The following is a 19,260-nucleotide window of genomic DNA, read 5'->3' as shown; positions in this document are numbered from 1 at the left end:
TCTTTCCTTTGCTCCCCCGCCTTCCCTTGCCTTTGCCGAGGAAAACAGAACCAGAAAACAAACAGCTTACAAAAGACGCCCCTGCCCTGCCCTTTCTCCCAGGGAAGATGATGTGAACAAAGCTGAAGAGAGAAAAGAAAAGACCAAGGGACAACAAACAGGAGAGAACAAAAACGCCATGCAGTGTGCAAGTTGCGGGAAAACAACTAGAAAGAAAAAAAGACAAGGGGAACCAGTGTGGAGGATGGTGGCAAGAAAGAGGAGGAACGTAGGCACTCGTCTGGCACAAAAAAGGTGTGAACACATGAGATTCCGTGTGTTGTGACTTGAGTGACAAGAGAAAAAAAACGAAAAAGAAGTTTGTAGAGAAACAAAAAAGGGGGGGAATAACAATAAAACAAACAATCATCGACATCGTTCAACTCTGACAAAAATAACCGGTCCTTTCTCTCTCTCTCTCTCTCTTTCTTGGTCCAGCTTCGAAAACAGTTGGTTTGATTGGGGGAGAACAAGGGAGGAGGAGAGGAGATTCGAAGTTTGCCACAACAAAACATCTCTTTCCCTTCTTTTCTTTCCCCACACAGTTCTCTCTTTCTCTTTCTTTCTCAGAGTTGGCTCTCTCTCTCTCAATTCATACAAAACATAAGAAGCAGTGCATCGACGAGCGCGCCGTCAAGCGCACTGTGGCGATGCTAAGCCAACGGCGCAGCAGGCGGCTGAAACGTCTGAGTAATAGCTTCGCTGCCCTCGGCCTCGACGCTGCTCTGGTGGAGCTGCGCAATCTGGCCGGCCATGGTCCGTAGCGCCTCGCGAGTAGCGTCGATGTTGAGCTCACCGCGCTCAGAGGCCTCTTTGAGATACTGCTCCCACTCCGGGTCCATGGGGATGTTGCTGAGGGCTGCGGCGGGCGAGGAGCCGGCTGCTGTGCTGGATTCGCGCAGGGCGGCGGCGTGGAGGAGGCGGGCGTTGAGAGAGAAGCCGATGGAGGAGTTGAGATGGGGCAGTTCTTCGTCTTCTTCCGACGACGACGCAGAGGAATCGTGCTCGTTTTCGTCTTCCGAGTTGCCGCCGTTGGACGACGTGGTTGTCGTGGGTGAATCCGGCATTTCAGTGTCGTGCTGTGTGGAGGGCCGGGCCGCCGAAGTGGTGGTGATATTTGATGATGATGGCCGGGCGTTGTGATCGCTGCGCTGGTGCTGGAGTTGCTCGATTTCAACCTCAATGTCCGTCTTTATGTTGATGCCGGGCCCTGTCCGCGCATAATGTGATCGCCGGTCTACCCAGGCGCCGATCTCCACACCCGTCGTATCGACTACACGTACTCCTTCGTCGCGCTCATATCGCTCGCGCGCCCAGAGTGTGCCTTCCCACCGGCAGAAGCCCTGGATCTCTGCCTCTGTCAAGCCGAGTTTGTCAAAGGCCTCGAACAGGCGCCTGTGGTGTGGGAAGCGGCCGAGACGTTTCCGGTGCGGTTGGAAGGCGTAGTTGAGACCTGGGTAGCGTGCCTCGATTGTGTCGAGCGAGCCGTAGAAGTTTGCAGTTTCGATGCGGACCTCACCGACGAGGTTCTTGGAGAGGTGGGCGGAGAAGGAGGGCGGGTCTGTGGGTGAGGGCGTGGGGAAGAGCGTGTTGTAGACAAGCACGCTGATGGGGTTTTTGCGATGCATGGTCGCGGTGTGGATGTGTGTGTGTGTGTGTGTTGTGTGGGTGGGTGGGTGTTGGTTATGCGGCTGGGTGTGTTGTGTTCTCGCCGTGTGAGTGTGAGAGTGAGGAAGGGAGGCGAGGTGAAAGCGTGGGTAAGTGTTGTTGCGGGCGGTGGCAGGGTGCGCGCCGGGGGAAGTCCGTGGGTGAGTGGGTGGGTGTGTTGAGAGAGAGAGAGGGTGAGAGAGAGGGTGAGAAAGAGCGGGATCAGGGTGGATAGAGGGACGACGTCGTCTCCGTCGCTGTTGCTGTTGCTGCTGCTGCTGCTACTGCTACTGCTACTGCTGAGGCGTGACCTGTTCACCCGCCGCTTCTCTGCTGGCCTGACTGCTCTTGTTGGTGTGAGTGAGGGCGCAGTGTGTGTATGCTGACCTCGGGCGTGACCGCTGTTTTGCCTCTCTACCTGCCCACGTTTCTGCGCCTGTCTAGCTCTCCCACTAGTGTCAGACGCTTCGTGGATAAGCGTGTGCCCCGGGTACCTGACAGCTGCCCAGCTGACTTTTGGCCGACAGCCCTTGCGCTTGCGAGTGCTGGATCTGGAAAGACGGGGATTGGGGTAGGATTTGAATGGGCGCGAGGCTTCTGTGTGCAGATCCGTCTATACTAGGTAGTAAGGCGAAGGAGAGATGGCAAAGGGCTGCGGCGTCTTATGGCTGCTCCGCACGCTATGCTGCAGATCGCTGCGGGCCACAAGAAGGAGACGACGACCACCCCGGCTTTTTCTGATGGGAAATTTGGTCGGGATACCAAGGGCCAAGTGCGGCGTTTGTGACGAGAATGCGGCACGGCGATGCAATGGCGACGTGCTGCCGTGGGCCGGAACACGACGACCACACAACCGGTAAGGGGGGCGAAGAGGCGAGCCACGAGTCCGAGACCGAGACGGGGAGCGAGGAAGAGGGAGGGCGAGCACGAGGATCACGATGTCCAGAAGACCAAAGACACAGTCAGAGTCGGCGACAGGCCAAAGGGGTGCTGGGTGGCATAAGTATAAGCCGCATGCAACCACGTTCTTCTCACACGCTCACGCTCACGCCCACACGCACACTCACACCCATAGCCATTCACCGCCAACGCATGCACGTTTGGCTGTCGCCATTTCATTGTGCATGCACATGGTAGCAGAATGCCACCCATTGAGGAGCAGCAGGGACCAGACCAGACCCTGAAGCGGCCATGCGCCTCACCCACACACACCGACCCATCTCCAGTTTTTTGTTCTTCGCCCACGCCTGGCCCACTGATTCGCCTCGCCGGAAAACTTAGCACACGACACTAGATGCCTCCATCGGCCCCCGATGGCAGCCTGCCGCTTGACCCTCGACCGACAAAACAAGCCCAAGCCCACTACGGCCCGTCTGCGTTGCTGTCAAACAAGAAGAAGAAGAACAAGAAAAAAAAGGACAGGTAGGGCACGATAAACCTGCCGCAATCAATCTCTTCATCTCCCGGCAAAGAAAGAAAGGAAGAAAGAAGGAAAAAAAAGCGGCAGCTGAGTTGTTCTCTCACCACGCATGGGCACAAAGCCTCGCCATAGGTCCCGCCCGTCTTTCCGGGGCCCGCAGCAAGTCCTCGAGACATGGATGCCGCGGGACGAAGCATGCACGAGGAACGACTGGTCCAGCTCCCAGTGTTCCACTGCACGCTGCATTCTGTCCTGCACGCCTGCGCCAAACCGCTCATGGTCCTATGCACGCCAAGCTTTGCGCTGGACAACTGCTGCATCACCCTTTCCTTGGTAGACGCTGCAGCCGGGCCCGACTCGTCTTGACTGAGACAAAACATCCCTACAAAAGATGCAAGGGGTCAAAACGGCTCCTCAAGAAGAGACGTCTGCCCGTCTGCCTGTCTGCCTACCTGCCTGACTGGTGGACCGTGGGTACTTACATACTGCCTCCGTGCCATGCCCGCCGTGTGGAGAGCATGGAATCCCATGCCGAGGATCGGCCCTACCGTTCCGTCGCCGGTTTATTCTTGGTGCCCGTCCGTCCGTCGTACATACTTACTTCCATTACCCCCGTCTTCCGTCCGGACACTTTTCACCAGTGTGTGCGTGCCTATGCATTTCTTTTCTTCTTCGTATTTTTAGTCCACATCTGGTGAGATTTCTGAAGAATACCATTCTTCTCCCGCTACCTACTGGTCTTGGGAACTAACTTTCCAACCAAGACGGCATAGGGTCGGCCGTGCCTGATTCGCCTCACTCGGTCTTATACTCCGGGACTATCTCCACTGATACAATACTAATACAACCTTTATAGTAGCCATTACTCGTTGTAGCTAATTACAAAAGTCTTCTTGAATCATTGTCGCCTGACTAGTAAAAAGTATTGCTTTTGTTTATTCCCCGATTCAATCCAAGCTTGCAACCGGGTTAGCATAACAAAAGCAGAAGGCTATAGTGAGAGAGTATAGGTTATATCATAACCGATCCATCTCCTATATAAGCACACACACACACACACACACACCCCAGGCTTAGGCGCAAATGTATCCTTGTAGTTGAATATGACTATCATATCTTACCTTAACACAAAATATACGCAGCCAGATACGACCAAGGACTTAGCATATTACACATATCATGAGCACTATATCCCAATAGCTCGGATACGGCGGTTTGACAACAAATACTGGATTTGACCAACCATTATATATTCTAGCAACGATTCGAAAACCTTCCCACCTGTGGGCATCTTCAATCAAGATTCACACCGTTATCTTGAATAAGACTTTCACAACAAGTTCCGTATCCTGCAAATATTATGACTGGGCGTGCTCACCATTTTCTATATCCAATAAACAAACCACACGCATCACACACACACTATGATATACAGTCATCGCGTATACAAACTAACGCACACACACACACACGTGCTTGCGCATCTCCCCGCCATTGGCTGCAACTAGTCTAGTCACATATATGCAGGGTCCCAAACACATATTCACGCTGATTGCAACTTCCCATTGTAGTTAGATAGGTACAAATAAAAAGTATGTGATTGTTTACACGACAGGACGAACAATAACTTATTCATACCAAGACTAGAATATACAACACCCAGTCACTATACTATACTATACTATAATGTAGGATAAACGATACTCGTGACAACCATGCCTTCGCAGACGAACTGTGTGCTCTTGACAAGATTGCATCACACAGTCTGATGATTTGACACACACAAACACGCACACACACATATATATATATATATGAAAAAAAAAGAAATAATTCAATATCAATTCAAATGTATAAACAGCGAATAGTAATTTTCCCTCGCGCAAAACAAACCCAACAAAAACGTTGGTATTGTTATCCCCATCATTTCCTCATCAGTCAATAAACCCTCTTCATTTTTCATTCCATCAATTACAAAACACGAGCAGCAACAAATGCAGCCGCCTGAGGAGCATCCTGCTCATAGTTGCTGTGCTCGGGTGTGATGATGATGCCGTTGTCGCAGATGTTGTCGCCCTCGTGGCAGATGATGAGCGTCTTGGAGGCGGGAAGCACGCCAAACGACTCGTCGCGGTCTGCATCGCCGAATGTCACAACGGCGGAGACGCGCGCAGCCTGGGCGGCAGTGAGGCGCTGGGTAGCGGTGTGGACGAGCTGGGCGCCCTGAGAGTAGCCTGAGACGACAATCTTGGTGTTGGGGCAGCGCGAGGCAGTCTATAAGAGATGCGTGAGCGACGAGTTGCGGTATATATATATCAAGAGTTACATGGGAAACTTACCTGGTTGATCAGGTTGAACATGGTAGTAGCACCTGCGGCATCACCTCCGGCCAAGAAGCCGAGGACGTTGGCGGCGTAGTTGACGCCCTGGATGGCCAATTGGCCGGTTCCTCCTACACGGGCGGCAACGGCATTGAAGAAGACGGGACCCTCAGTACCGGCTGCACCAACGTTTCCGGGCGAGCTGGTACCACGGGCCCAGATGAGGGAGATGGGGCGGCAAGCGGTACCATCGGTGAGCTGGTTGTAGGTGTCACTGTTGTATTGACGCTTGGCAAGATCGCGAGTCTCGACATCTTCACTGGAGAGCTTTGCAGCGTACTCTTCGACAGTGAGACCCGTGTCAATGATGTCGGTGATGGGGAAGGCGTAGTCCTTGGCGGGTGTTGGGGCGGCGAACGCAGTCGAGGCGAGTGCCGCGAGAGCGAGGAGAGAGGGAGCGCAGGTCTTCATGATGAATGATATTGGATGTAAGAATAGAAGAAGAAAAAGCGAATGAATCTTCTTGGTAGCTGAAGAGAAGAGTTGATGTGCTGCGGTGATTCAAGATTTACTGCTACCACATGTCGCCTTTTGTACCTGGTGGCTGACTCGTTTGTCATGGCCAGTGTCCCATCGTGGTCGTATACGATCGGTTACCGCTGCCCAGCCTCTTTCCACATGCGTCCAACTCCATTGTCATCGATTCTCAACTCCTCTTTTGAACTACTATTACAGTCTTCATGTCCGTTGATGCACACTAGCCCCCTGGTCAGCAAACGGTTTGGCGTCCAATGGGTAGAGGAGCATAGTTCACGTTGACCAGTGGTTGTTCATCTGATCTCCGGCGTGTATATTGATGTGCAGGATGGCGCACCGGGCCTTTCTTGTGGGTTCCTGCTTCCGGGATCTGCTTAAGGATGCAGTGATGCTGTACGCTCGACCTTCTTGTTCGCGTTAGCAAGCCCCAGGAACCGCACACGTGGTTATGGAGGGCACTGCCTAAACAAACTCAAAACCAGTTGAAAGAGCGCGAACTAGTGGTGCGCAGTGTGGAAATTGGGTTACTCTGCCATTGGTCGGGCCGAGATGAGAACAAGTCATGCGTATGGGGGCCGCAGCCATGGGCTATTATCAAATGGAGAGTGAGTTGTGAGGGCTGTGCTGTGCCATCTTTCTTCTCTCGTATCACTTAAACAACAGCATAAGAGGAAAGAGTTTTCTCGCCGAGTACCACGAGATGTTGACTTGACAACTGCTTGGGGGGGGGGGGGTTAACGTTGTGCAGAGTTGTGTATTGTGTGTTAGTTATGTGTTGGGTTGTGTGCCGTGTACCTGTTAGGCGCCTGACGTCATGCCAAGGTCTGTCACTACCTTCCTATTTGCTTCTGGTTAGAGTCGCATTGCCTGGTGTGCGTGTGAAGACTGTAGATCCAATCACCCAGCCTTGTGTGAGCCACGCTTCATGCTAGACACACATGTACTCTATGCACGGTTTCAAGTAAGCATGCAAGTTGCAGTGTTTATTACCGAGCATAGTCAAATTACCTCAGGAACCATCGGCGGCATCCATATTGTGCACGACTCGATGTCTAACCGTCTTGCAAGCTCGAGCCTACTTGTTGTCAGTTCCAATGGTACTTCTTCGGCAGTTGACGGAAACAGCCGTATCTCACAGCTGCCGTTGCCAAGCAAAGACTCTGGCAAGGCTGCAATCGATTGCCGACGTTTACCCCGGTCCCCATTTGGCGCCTTGGTAGCATTACGAGCTTCCCCATACAACACAGATCTACATCGTCCCCCGCTACCAAAGCTAAATTCGCGTCTTTTCGATTGCGATATCTTGTTCAGTGACGAGAAAAAATGGCGATACCGGAGGCGAATGGCTCTTGTGGGGAGTCGAATGGCGACACTGACAATGTATAAATCGAGCAACATGGAGAATGAATGGACTTGGTAGACTTTGCCAGTTTAATTTCCGTCCTTCACCATGTGGTCGGCCTCGGTCCTCATCGTTTATGCAGTAACCCTCTTCCAAGGCGCCGTCTCCACACCAATCCACCCCCACCATCCCCATCAATTTCCCAGCACCGAGCAATGGCCAGCGCCAGTCGTGGGGAAGCCGCTAGAGCAGCAGTTGCCCGGTGAAGAGCTCCAGGACATTCTCTCGCAAATATCCCGGGACAACATTGAAGCCACCATTCGGAAGCTTGCTTCGTTTGGCACACGCCATACTCTGTCGAGTCAGACTGATCCGAACCGAGGCATAGGCGCAGCGAGGACATGGCTGACGGCACGATTTCAAGAAGCGGCCGATGCAAGTGAGGGGAGGATGACTGTTGACTGGAATAGCTTCATCAAGTACCCTGGTGACAATGAGCGAATCATCTTCCCAGTCAACATTACCACGGTGGTTGCGACACTAAAGGGAAGCGAGGACCCAGACAGGTTATATGTTACTGGTGGACACTACGACTCCCGCAATAGCGATCCTATCGACTACCAGGGAGATGCTCCAGGTGCTGTCGACGATGCATCTGGAGTTGCCGTCTCCCTAGAGCTCGCCCGCATCTTTGCGCACTACAAACCCAGGTCGACTATTGTATTCACTGCCTTTGCAGGTGAGGAGCAAGGCCTCCTCGGCGCGGAAAATTTAGCACAGACCTACAAGAATGCCTCTGTCAATGTTGCCGGCATGATTAACCTTGATATGGTAGGCAACTCCAAAGCCGAGGATGGCACTGTCGATCCTTACAATATTCGTCTCTTTTGCGAAGGCACGCCCTTGACGGAAAACGCTACACGGACTAGGTCGCGTCTTAGCATTGGCGGTGAGAACGATAGCCCGGCGCGTAACCTCGGTCGACACATTTACGAAGTCGCGTCCAATTCTTGGACCGAGATGACTGTCCGTCTCATTTATCGTCTGGATCGATATAGTCGCGGAGGCGACCATCGCCCTTTTCTCGAAGCGGGCTATACGGGCGTACGCTTTGTCCAGCCAAACGAGGACTACACTCAACAGCACCAAAACGTCACTGTACGCAACGGCAAGCAATATGGTGACTTGGTCGAGTGGCTAGACTTTGAATACAACACTCGCGCAGCAAAGGTTGTCGCAAGCACCATGTGGAGTCTTGCAAACGCACCCGGTGTACCCACAAACGTTGGCATCAACACCACTTCGTCTGACAACTTTAGTCAGTTCAGGTGGACTGCGCCTGAAGGTCTACCTGTTCGAGGGTATGAAATCCTGTACCGTGAGACAAGTGAGGCACATTGGACAAATGTCATTGACGTTGGTAATGTGACCTGGTACAATCTTACCTCTGCTACCATTCACAAAGACAATGTGATTTTTGGAGTGAGGAGCGTAGCCGAGGGAGGATATAAAAGTCCTGCAGTCTTGCCGTTTCCTTTTGGATGTTCGAGGAACTGTTAGATCCGTATGTAGATGTTGAAAAATGAAACATATATGCAGGTTTGAAAGAAAATTGCTGCAGAGTGTCTTGTACTGTAACAGATTGGATTGCTGGTCATTGATAACTGTAACCAAAATATTACTACGCGCATGCTGCTTGGTGACAACGAGTGAGTAGGAGAACACTAGACGAGACCATTCGTGGGGTAGCTAGTGGAATTGGGGTACTAGGTAGTATTAGCAGCTGCAGGCTTACTATTCTCTTTATTGCAACCCCAGCTACATCTGTCCAAAAATGGGTCGGATGCACTAGGAACCGTGGGCCGTATTTGGTGGTGTGGGAATAGTGAGCACTGGTTGGGCATAGTGAGGAAATGTTCTAGCGTCTGGAAAAACCATCCCCCGGATGCCAAGATATGTCACGTGCCGAAGCAAAAAAAGAAGAAAAGAAAAAATGGAGAAAACTTTTCCAAAAACATACGACAGCGGGGATTCGCCAGTGGTCACCCACCTGACTACTAATCCGCCGATAAACTGCTTGTATAGGGCAGATCGGACGGGATGCCTAAATTTCAGTTTTCTATGGTCGTATGTACCCGTTATTTAAAAAGAGGTACTCAAATTCGCGAAAAAAATTGGGAAAAACGACGTCTTAAGGAACGAAAATCTGAAAAGACTCGGTCACGTGGACGAGGTTGGGCATTCTTGGCGGCCCTAAGTTAACTAAGGACTATTACCTCTGTTTTTGCTAGATATTAGTTATTTTGGACCGAGTGTAACAGTAAAAGTACTCTGTTATTTTCTACTAACCACATATGCTAATGTGCGAATCTTTTCTTGAAATAAATCATTGCATTAATGTAAGAAGCAGAGAGACATAATTGCCAATGTACTCCTTTTCTTATTTTATTTTACTCTAAAAAGTCTTGTTCCAACGACAACCCAGCAAGTATACCAGAGAGCCCCAGTCCATATTACAAACCAGAAACCCAAGAAACAGGAAGGTGGTGAGGATATATTATTGTTAACAGACATTACCCACGTCTACTACTTGGAGCAAACACTAACGTAAAACCCAAGTACACCATCAACCCGCGACCCAATCCCTCCTTCACAACCCACCACGCAGCCCTCTTACCTGCATATACATGCTGACAAAAGCTGTACACATGTATACATTTGTAGGATTCCGAATCTGGCCAACCCCCAAGAAAAATAACGTGCTTGGGGCCTTAAATTCCGAATCTCCTCCCCTTCCCCCCCATGTAACCCCATAACCCGACAAAAAGCGGTTCCATGCGAACAAGCCACAGCAAATTTTTTTTCATTTCATCAAGTCCAAGCCAGATATTGGAGTTTGTATGAGAAAAGAGGCTTGAACGCGAGTAAGATCCAGGGGGCGCGGGCGTGATTTACGTGTCGTAGGTGTGGAGGGATTTTTTTCCTTCCCCCCCCCCCTCGCCAACTTAACTTTGTTGCTAGCGCAGATGTCGTGCTTTTGCCCCATTGTAAAACAATCATCGAGGGTTTTGAGCCGCAAACCCGGAACGCGCACTTGGAGCCCTTTTTTTTTCTTGTGGCCAATGCGAAAAAAAATTGGGGGGAAGGAGGGAGGGAGTTTCTAGACTTGCCAAGGGACGGAAATGGACTTTGTCTCAACAGTTGGGTGGATGGGATGAAAGTTTTCTTTACGTACTTTATACTTTATGTATATATACATGTATATATATATACTTGAATCCCCATGTCCATCTAGTTGTCTTGTCCATTCATTCACCACCTTTTTTTCCCCTTAATCCTCTCCTCCCCCACACTTCCAACCGACAATGTCCTCTGCATCGTCGCTGTCCAGCCCCAAGGGGTCTGGTCCCCTTTTCCGGTCGGTCCCATTCCAGATCCTCGTGGCATGTGGAGTCTCGTTTACGGCGCCGGGCATGTGGGATGCGCTTGGAGGACTGGGCGCCGGAGGAGCTGCAGAACCCTACGCTGTTTCCGCTGCCAATGCCCTGGTGTACGGACTCTTTGCCATTGTGTGTGTTGCCGCCGGAGCGATTAACAACCGGATTGGACTCAAATATGGACTTGCGCTGGGAGCTATCGGATATCCGCTGTATGGCGCTGGACTGTACACCAACAATGTGTCGGCGAATACCTGGTTTATGCTGTTTGGATCTGCGCTCTGTGGAATCAGTGCGGGATTCTTCTGGGCTGCGGAGGCCGCTATCATCATCGGATACCCGTCACCGGGCGACCGCGCCTTCTACCTGGCTGTCTGGCAGACGGCAAAGGCGCTGGGACCGATTGTCGGTGGATCCATCAACCTGGGCTTGAACGCAAACAGGAAGACTGTGGGCTCGGTATCGTCGACGACGTATATTGTCTTCATCGTCATCATGTGTCTGGGTCTGCCAGTGGCTCTATGCCTCAGCCCAGCAGAAAAGGTGTGGCGACGCGATGGTACGCGGATTGTGGTTGAGCGTGCAGCTACGTGGGGAGCAGAGTTCAAGGCGGTAGGCAAGCTATTCATCAGCCGACGTATCTTGCTGCTGCTACCTGCCTTTTTCATCAGCTACTTCTACAACGGCTTCCTGAGCACCTGGCTCACCACCTACTTCACCGTCCGCTCGCGCGCCTTCTCCAGCTTCTTCACAAACTTTGCTGGAATCTTCTCGTCCTTCATCATTGCGTTCTTGCTCGACAACCAAAAGATTCACATCAAGACGCGTGGCCGCATTGCGTTTTGCGCCATCATTACCATTCTCATCGGAACGTGGATCTGGGCGACTATCCTGCAGAAGCAGTTTTACGATGCCCCCGAGGCCCCCGTATTTGACTGGTTCAAGGGCGGCTTTGGAAAGAGCTATGCACTCGTCTTCTTCTGGCAGTTTGGCGGTCAGGCATTCCAGCAGTTTCTGTACTGGCTCGTTGGACAGTACGCTACGGATCTTTCCAACCTGAGCCATCTCACTGGTATTCTGAGGGGTGTCGAGGCACTGGGTCAGACTGTTGCTTGGGCGTAAGTTTTTCCTGCAATGATTTTACATGACAATGCTAACATGTACAACAGTATGCAATCCGAAGGCGGCGCCAACCACTTTGTCAGCATTGGACTCAACTTTGGCATCACGGTGCTGTGTGTCTTCCCCACATGGATTATCCTCTCCGAACTGGAAAAGAGCCACGAGGTTCAAGTGACAGAGACAGTGGACGATACGTTGAAGGACACTGCATGAATGTAGCAAAAAAAAAGATGGGGAAAATAGTTAGACAGTTAATCCATAATATGTGCACATTTCAAACTAGTTTCACGCACACGACTTACTTCTGGTTGGATCCCAACATGGCATACCCTAACCCAGTAGTTCCATGCCCTGCATATAGGCTTGGCGGGTTTGATCCGAAATGGCGCAAGTACGAGCAATGACATCGTCAGCCCCACTGCAGACTACTTACCCCACCCCATAGCTACTCCAACGCCTCCAACAGCTGGGTTTAAAGCACACGAGGGTATGACTAGCAGATCCTACACGAGCGGTTTGTGCATAGACCTGAGCCCCGCTATCTGTTGTTTCCTTTTCTCTTTGCATTTCCTAACTTGTGGCCATCGAGCAGAATGACGTCGATTCTGAAAAAGTCGCTAAAGCTCGCGCTGATCCAGCTGGCGTCGGGGGCGGACAAGGCAGCAAACCTAACGTCTGCGCGGCAAAAAGTGCTCGAGGCGTCAAAGGCGGGGGCGAAGCTGGTGGTGCTGCCGGAATGCTTCAACTCGCCATACGGAACAAAGTATTTTGACAAGTACGCGGAGACACTGCGGCCGTCGCCACCACCAGAGTCGCAATCGCAAACGTTCCACGCGCTGTCAAAACTGGCGCGCGATGCGGGGGTGTACTTGGTGGGAGGAAGCATACCGGAGCGCGATGAGCATGACTCGAAGAAGCTGTACAACACGAGTCTGACGTTTGCGCCGAGCGGGGAGCTGATTGCGACGCATCGCAAGGTTCATTTGTTCGACATTGATATCCCTGGCAAGATTCGGTTCAAGGAGAGCGAGGTGCTGTCACCGGGCAACAAGATTACGCTGGTGGAGCTGCCCGAGTATGGCAAGATTGCGATTGCGATATGCTACGACATACGGTTTCCCGAGCTGGCTACGATTGCGGCGCGAAAGGGGGCGTTTCTGCTACTGTATCCCGGCGCGTTCAACCTGACGACTGGACCGCTCCACTGGGAGTTGCTAGCGAGAGCGCGGGCGACGGACAACCAGGTCTATGTGGGACTGTGCAGTCCGGCGCGGAACATGGAGGCCGAGTATAATGCTTGGGGCCACAGCATGGTGGTGGATCCGAATGCGCAGGTCATGGAGCAGCTGGACGAGAAGGAGGGCGTGCTGATGCAGGAGCTGGAGGCGGGCAAGATTGAGGAGGTTCGGAAGGGGGTGCCGCTATATGGACAGAGGCGATTCGATGTATACCCTGATGTTAGCGAAGGCGGTAGATTTGAAGAGTAGAGAAATGAATTCAACATGTCGACTTGATCATGGTCGCACTGAGTGGTTGCTGTTGAGAAGCTGCGGGTAGTATGATGAAGCAGAAAAATGTGCGTGATGTCGGCATGTTGTATCTTTAGCTTACGAGTGTGGGCCAAAACCAGGGGACAGAGCAAGAGGCAGGGCGCTGTTTGGGCAGATGGTTGCAAAAGGACGGGGCGTGTAGGTGAGCACTGGGCGGCCGACAGGCGCCGAAGGGAGGTGGGCGGCAGGGGCTGTGGCAGGCAGGCAGAGCAGCGCTGGCTGGCTGGGCGGCTCAAGGGCGACTTGGCTGCACAAGGGCGGGCAGACGAGGGATGCAGTGCACAACAGAACAAGGACTGGGTAATTACGCGCAGTGGGAGGTGGGTAAGTTATTCATTAATATTGCTGTTTGAATGCGCAAAAGGATCACCTAAAAAGAGAAAACTCCTTTATTTCGCAGTGGATACAGTCAAGGGCAGCGGCGTGGTGATGATGATGATGAAGAAGAAGAAGAAGAAGAAGAAGCTGCAGCGCATACGAGATAGATAACAGACAAGCACGCGTCGCGCAAGTTGCGGGCGAAAAGGAACAAAGTTAACAGTTAACAGGGCGAGTGTGTGCTTTGGGGGGGGGGCGGGGCGGCGGCGTTACTGGCAGTGCATACCAGCCATCCATACAGCAAATGGGCGGCGGATGGGCGGCGGGCGGGCGGCCGAACAGCGCGAATGCAGGCCACGGGTTAGCGAGGGCCGCCTGTCACTTAAGCCCATGCCTCCCCAACTGCCCGCCCTTTTCCTCGCCAAAGTCCCGACCCGCCCTCTCAGCTCTCCCAGCTCTCCCAGCTTCCCCCCTCAACCACCACCCACCCCATCATCCTCATCCTCATCCCCCCCCCCAACGCGCCATTCCAGCCCGCACATTCACCCACACCATGGCGCCCCCCGCAAAGAAGAAGGAGGCCACGGGCGACCTCATGATTTCCACGGCAGAGTACAAAAAGACGCGCGACTCGGTATGTTCTACGCCCTTCAACTCTTGTTTTTCTCAACCCGCGACGCGCCTGCCCTCACCTGCCCCGTCGCCAATGACACCGCCCGTCCCCCACACACAACGCCCACCACCGCACCACCCACCCTTCTCTCCTCCTGTCCACTGCCATCATTCCAGTCGCCTCGTCTACGCGACCTGGAAATGCCCGCTTTGCCATCATCCCTCCCCGCGCTTCTGCCAAAACCTGCACCCTTGTCGCAACCTGTCGCGACTCCCCCAGCCCGCCCTACACCACCCAAATCATGGAGCGCAGACAAAATGGCCGTCGCCAACCATGACTCAAAAGCTTACTATCATGGCCAGGTCATTGCCTCGCTCCACAACCTTCAGGCGGGTCTTATCCACGTCCAGCACGGTATTACCGACCTCTTGACAAACTACCGCAAGCATTGCGCTTCTGTCCTCGGCGGCGAAGAGGGCGAGATTCCCCCTTTCAATGATGTAGCTGCCGTTGCTGCCTCTGTCATGGAAGCTGGGAGGAACGCTGTTGACGAGACAAAGCAGGTCCTTGCTCCCGTCGACAAGTCCGCCGAGGCCAGCAAGGGCAAGAAGCGCAAGCGCGAAAAGAAGGAAAAGGACCCCAATGCCCCCAAGAAGCCCCTCACCGCTGCTTTCCTCTACCACCAGCATGCCCGTCCCATCGTCAAGGCTGATCTCGAGGCTGCCCTTCCTCCGGGCGGTCAGATTGAGAAGAATGCTGTTCAGCTCGAGGTAAACAAGCGCTGGAATGAGCTTCCCGAAGAGGAGAAGGAGGTTAGTCTTTCTGGCGCAACACAATTCCTCATCTTGTGCTAATCATTCCGCAGCAATGGAAGGCGTCCTACCGCAACTCAATGGAAGAGTACAAGGCCGAGCTGGCCGAGTACATTGCCAACAAGGGCATCAAGGCTACTGAGCTGGTCGAAGAGGACGAAGGTTCAGACGATGCCGACATTGAAGCTGAAGTTGGTGCTGCTGATTCTGATGCTTCTTCAGAGGACGAGGAAGAGGCGCCCGCCAAAGCTCCCTCTCCACCCGCAAAGACCCCACGCAAGCGCCAGAAGACGACTCCCGCCGTCAATGGCAACTCTGCTCCTATTCCCATTGCCCCCGCTGCCACAAACTCGACTCCCGTTCCCCTCCCCAATGCACGTGCATCACAAGCCCCAGCTCCTGCTCCTACCACCACCGCAGCTGCTGAAACACCTGTGAAGAAGGACACCAAGAAGAAGAAGGAAAAGGCCGCGCCCCAGCCTATCGCCCCCGCCCCCGCCTCTTCTCACGAAGACGAGCCTGCCCCTGAGGAAATTGTCACCACTAAGAAGAAGACAAAGTCCAGCCGCAGCACCCGTAACACCGAGGCTGACGGCGACAAGGAGAATGCCGCTCTAGAAAAGGCTGAAAAGGCTGGTAAAGAGAAGAAGCGCGATCGTTCTAAGAGAAAGGCCGATTCTTCCTAAGTCTTGTGTTGTCGTTGTCATTGTCCTTTTTTTGGGGTAGTCGTCATGGCATTAAAAAGTGTCTTTTTTTTATGTTGGCAAAAGAGGGGAACTTGGGGTGCTGTGGAGTATCTTATCATGGTGTACGGAATAGGGACTTTTCTCTGGGGAGAAAGAGACCTACTGATTACCAAAAATGACTTGGTTTCTTAGATGAGCGTTTGGGCTGGATGGTTCGTTTTCTTTCTTCGATGCATCGTTGGATGCTGAGGTCTTGACTTCTTTCTTACTTTCTTGGCTCTCTCTCTCTTTTTTTTGGAGAGTGGGGTAGGCAAGCGACATGTCGAGTGAGATAGTCGGGGAATATGTGTGTCTGTATTGACTTTTGTTACCCGGGGTTGTGTTTAAGTGTTAGTATCATGAGATTTATACCCCCACTTGCACTACTACTACTACTGTCACCAAACACTTCATGTCTAGACTTCTCTGCGCTCGAGCAATCAACCTTATCATTTCAATCTTCTGTTGCTCTACCCTTGGACATTCCAGAAGCAATGTTACCTAAACCTACAAAAGCATACATCCTCTTATCCCACCACTAACCTCAAATCAAACTCCCCTCCTCCGCATCAACAAACTCATCCTCACTCTCCCCACTCTCCACCCCCGCCATCATCCTCGCCCCATACGCCCTCCTCTTCTCCCTAACATCAAGCAAATACTCCAACGTCAGCCTCGCACATTCCTCCTTGGCCTTCTTCTTCCCAAACACATTCCGCACCTCGCCAATCGGTCCCTCATGGGGACCCGCACCGCGGAAGAAACACGCGACAGAATGGAAGTTTGGGTCGGAAGGGTGGGAGACGTATTTCCATTCTGGGGTAGGGAGGGCGAGGGTGGCGGCGAGGGTGGCGACGCGTTGGGCGAAGCTGGTAGTACCAGTGCCAATAGCAATAACAGTGGGAGTTTGGTTTGGAAAGGGGGGTTGGATGGGGGACAGGACCGAGGAGGAGGAGGGGGGAGAAGAAGAAGATGATGGAGGGGGGAAAGGTTGTTGGGCTTTCTTCTTCTTCTTGATGCCGCCGATGGGCGTGTCTTGGGGCCAGGTGCCCAGGGCTTTGAAGTGCTCGACGGCGTGGCGGGCGGCGTCTTGACGGGCGGCTTTTTTCGAGGAGAAGAGAGAGGTTAGGGTGCCGAAGGGGTGAGGGTGGCCTTCGAGGGTTAGCAGGCAGGCGAACTGAGTGCCGGATTGGTAGTCGTTGTAGGTTGGTTGGGGGCCGGAGGTTGCGCGTTGGTATTCTGGGTGGGGGGGAGTTAGTTGTGATGCACAACATCTCAAACAGACGAATAATGTATACATACCAAGTAGCTTGCCGACATAGTTTTCTACTGGCTCCTTCTCCCCTAGGCTCTGCTGCTGCTCTAGCTGCCCTCCCACACTCTTCTTCCGATTCTTCTCAACCTTCTTCACTCTACCCTGCCTCTCCATCTCTTCCAACACTGCCAGCGCTTTCTCACTCAACGCTTCCTTGGCCTCCTGCTTGCTGTTGCATCCCTTATCCCCACTCAGCCCTTGCAGTTCCTCGACATTTTCGAGACCAGGAAAGCTAACTCTGGCAGCCCAGCTTGAGCTGCTGCTCCCCTCATAAGTGAACAGCGGTTGCGGGATACCAAGGGCTTGATACTTTTCATGCAAAAGTATCGTGTGCTTGGATGACCGAGCACCAACCGCAACTGGGGTGAGCGGCGTCGCATTTTCACTTGTCTTTGGCTTCCTTGTTGGAGGACCAGCAGTGGCATATCTCGCCTCACGTTGCGCCTGGTGCTCATCCTGATTCTGCTTCATGAAGTCATCCATACTTAGGATACCTGTGGGCGGAGCTGCACGAGGCATCAGCTTCTGCTCAGTATGCGCAGAATTGAACATGGGAAGTTGTGTTGGCGTGTCAATCTCCATGTTGAATTCTTCAGCCTTGCCGGTACTACCGCGGGTTGTTAAACTATCGTATTCCTCGGATGTTGCGAAAGTACAGATAGACGACTGTGGGTTTGTCTTAGTATAGGGCAGTACTGGATTTGAGGATAGTGAGTGTGAAGTGTCAAGTGATGCGGATGGTATAATTAAATACTTTCTTAGGTCGTCTCCCGCCGAGCCCATGGTAATGAAAGCGAGCGCGTAACCGCTTGATGTTCCGGCCCTTGGTTGGGAGTGGGGAATTGTCTCCAGTGGCGTAGCGGGGCAACTTGTTACCTCGTGATTGCGTGTTTGTATGCGACGCGCCGTTGCATGCACTCTTTGCTGTGAAAGTATCAACACGGGTGCTCAATCGGCACAATACAAAGTAGAGTTAGTTTGATTGTTGCTGAAGGGTTTGAACGCTCTAGGGCGAGGAATAATAGGCAGGCAACTTGGTTCGTTTGTCCATCCGGCAGTGAGCGCTGCTCGTTTTCGTCTTCACTCTGGTTCACTTCTCACCTACGTCACACTCACTTTTCCTTGTTCAGCTATTGTTATGTGACGCCTTAGAGAGCTTTTGAGCCTCAATAGCTTGTGTCCTTTATCCAATAACATTAAAGTGAGCTAGTATGCCCTCTCCCTGCCATCCGCTAAGTATATGCTCTGCATCTTTTAGATGTTGAAAGATTATCACTTGATCACTTTGATGATTCCCAAGTAATAACCCTTGGAATTTTGCATGGTCTAGAGTGATGTCTATTATGTGGGTAGTAAACAGGCATTCCTTTATCAGCAATAATCATGAATCTCATCCTCTATTACCCATATTCCATATCCTTCTTTGCACTACCAACCGAGTCCATGACCTCAGGTTCCTCTAGACCTACCCATAATGTCATCTCTCCATATTGCTACTAAAACACAAACCATCTTGAGATGATTGATGTACGCCTCGAGAAGCCCGCACGAGATGATTGTCATTTGCTTGTATACCATAAAACTCACTCTCGGTCGGGTATTTGAATGGCAACCCTTGTAAACGGAGATCATCTTCAACACTCATTTCCTGTGCTCGAGAAATTCCATCTTCCTTTGCGCCGCCCGTGCATGATTGATACTGCTCCGCTGCTTTCTCTAGATGTGAGACCAAGTTCGTATGTTGCCAGTTCGGCTTTGTGGAGAAGCAGGCTAGAGGACTAGTGTTGTGGATATTGGTGGCTACAGCCATGGGAACGAGGGGATCTTCTTTGGGCATAACCACTCTTGTTCCTGCCCATTCTTGGTGTCTAAGGTTGATAAGCTCTTGCAGGTCCTCCAGATTCACGTTCCCGTCGCTGAACCCTTCATATGCAGGGCTGCTAAAGGCAGGCATGAAGGACTGCTGTCAGAAATATTGCCGCAAACCAGTTCAAGGTTGTTGTCATATGCACTGAGGAGGGTGTCTTCTGCGAGTGAAATTGTTGAGCCTTCTTCGGAGTGA

General features: G+C 52.2%; 8 protein-coding genes across 8 annotated transcripts; 4 read left to right on the top strand and 4 right to left on the bottom strand.

Moving 5' to 3' along the window:
• Positions 1–692: 692 nt before the first annotated feature.
• COCMIDRAFT_94602 (uncharacterized protein) lies at positions 693–1,667 on the bottom strand (the record flags this gene model as incomplete). Its single annotated transcript, XM_007689506.1, has 1 exon — positions 693–1,667. The coding sequence occupies one exon, from the start codon at positions 1,665–1,667 to the stop codon at positions 693–695; it is 975 nt and encodes a 324-aa protein (XP_007687696.1).
• Positions 1,668–2,299: 632 nt separating this feature from the next.
• Positions 2,300–3,877, bottom strand: COCMIDRAFT_26079 (uncharacterized protein; the record flags this gene model as incomplete). The annotated part of the gene is made up of 6 exons (XM_007689471.1): positions 2,300–2,676; positions 2,754–2,790; positions 2,897–3,067; positions 3,211–3,488; positions 3,708–3,776; positions 3,859–3,877. The coding sequence occupies 6 exons, from the start codon at positions 3,875–3,877 to the stop codon at positions 2,300–2,302; spliced, it is 951 nt and encodes a 316-aa protein (XP_007687661.1).
• A 1,200-nt stretch (positions 3,878–5,077) lies between these two features.
• COCMIDRAFT_94573 (carbohydrate esterase family 5 protein) lies at positions 5,078–5,898 on the bottom strand (the record flags this gene model as incomplete). The annotated part of the gene is made up of 2 exons (XM_007689505.1): positions 5,078–5,380; positions 5,446–5,898. 2 exons carry the CDS (start codon positions 5,896–5,898, stop codon positions 5,078–5,080), a joined length of 756 nt encoding a protein of 251 aa, XP_007687695.1.
• A 1,516-nt stretch (positions 5,899–7,414) lies between these two features.
• COCMIDRAFT_94490 (uncharacterized protein) lies at positions 7,415–8,866 on the top strand (the record flags this gene model as incomplete). Its single annotated transcript, XM_007689504.1, has 1 exon — positions 7,415–8,866. One exon carries the CDS (start codon positions 7,415–7,417, stop codon positions 8,864–8,866), a length of 1,452 nt encoding a protein of 483 aa, XP_007687694.1.
• A 1,805-nt stretch (positions 8,867–10,671) lies between these two features.
• Positions 10,672–12,078, top strand: COCMIDRAFT_94471 (uncharacterized protein; the record flags this gene model as incomplete). Its single annotated transcript, XM_007689503.1, has 2 exons — positions 10,672–11,861; positions 11,913–12,078. The coding sequence occupies 2 exons, from the start codon at positions 10,672–10,674 to the stop codon at positions 12,076–12,078; spliced, it is 1,356 nt and encodes a 451-aa protein (XP_007687693.1).
• A 380-nt stretch (positions 12,079–12,458) lies between these two features.
• Positions 12,459–13,352, top strand: COCMIDRAFT_94492 (uncharacterized protein; the record flags this gene model as incomplete). Its single annotated transcript, XM_007689502.1, has 1 exon — positions 12,459–13,352. The coding sequence occupies one exon, from the start codon at positions 12,459–12,461 to the stop codon at positions 13,350–13,352; it is 894 nt and encodes a 297-aa protein (XP_007687692.1).
• Positions 13,353–14,286: 934 nt separating this feature from the next.
• Positions 14,287–15,844, top strand: COCMIDRAFT_5045 (uncharacterized protein; the record flags this gene model as incomplete). The annotated part of the gene is made up of 3 exons (XM_007689467.1): positions 14,287–14,367; positions 14,523–15,158; positions 15,212–15,844. The coding sequence occupies 3 exons, from the start codon at positions 14,287–14,289 to the stop codon at positions 15,842–15,844; spliced, it is 1,350 nt and encodes a 449-aa protein (XP_007687657.1).
• A 583-nt stretch (positions 15,845–16,427) lies between these two features.
• COCMIDRAFT_36514 (uncharacterized protein) lies at positions 16,428–18,395 on the bottom strand (the record flags this gene model as incomplete). The annotated part of the gene is made up of 3 exons (XM_007689481.1): positions 16,428–17,122; positions 17,186–17,864; positions 18,315–18,395. The coding sequence occupies 3 exons, from the start codon at positions 18,393–18,395 to the stop codon at positions 16,428–16,430; spliced, it is 1,455 nt and encodes a 484-aa protein (XP_007687671.1).
• Between the last annotated feature and the right edge of the window lie 865 nt (positions 18,396–19,260).

Source organism: Bipolaris oryzae, assembly GCF_000523455.1.
Source record: "Bipolaris oryzae ATCC 44560 unplaced genomic scaffold scaffold_59, whole genome shotgun sequence".
Taxonomy (NCBI): Eukaryota; Fungi; Ascomycota; class Dothideomycetes; order Pleosporales; family Pleosporaceae; genus Bipolaris; species Bipolaris oryzae.
This window is presented reverse-complemented; position numbering and strand designations above follow the sequence as displayed.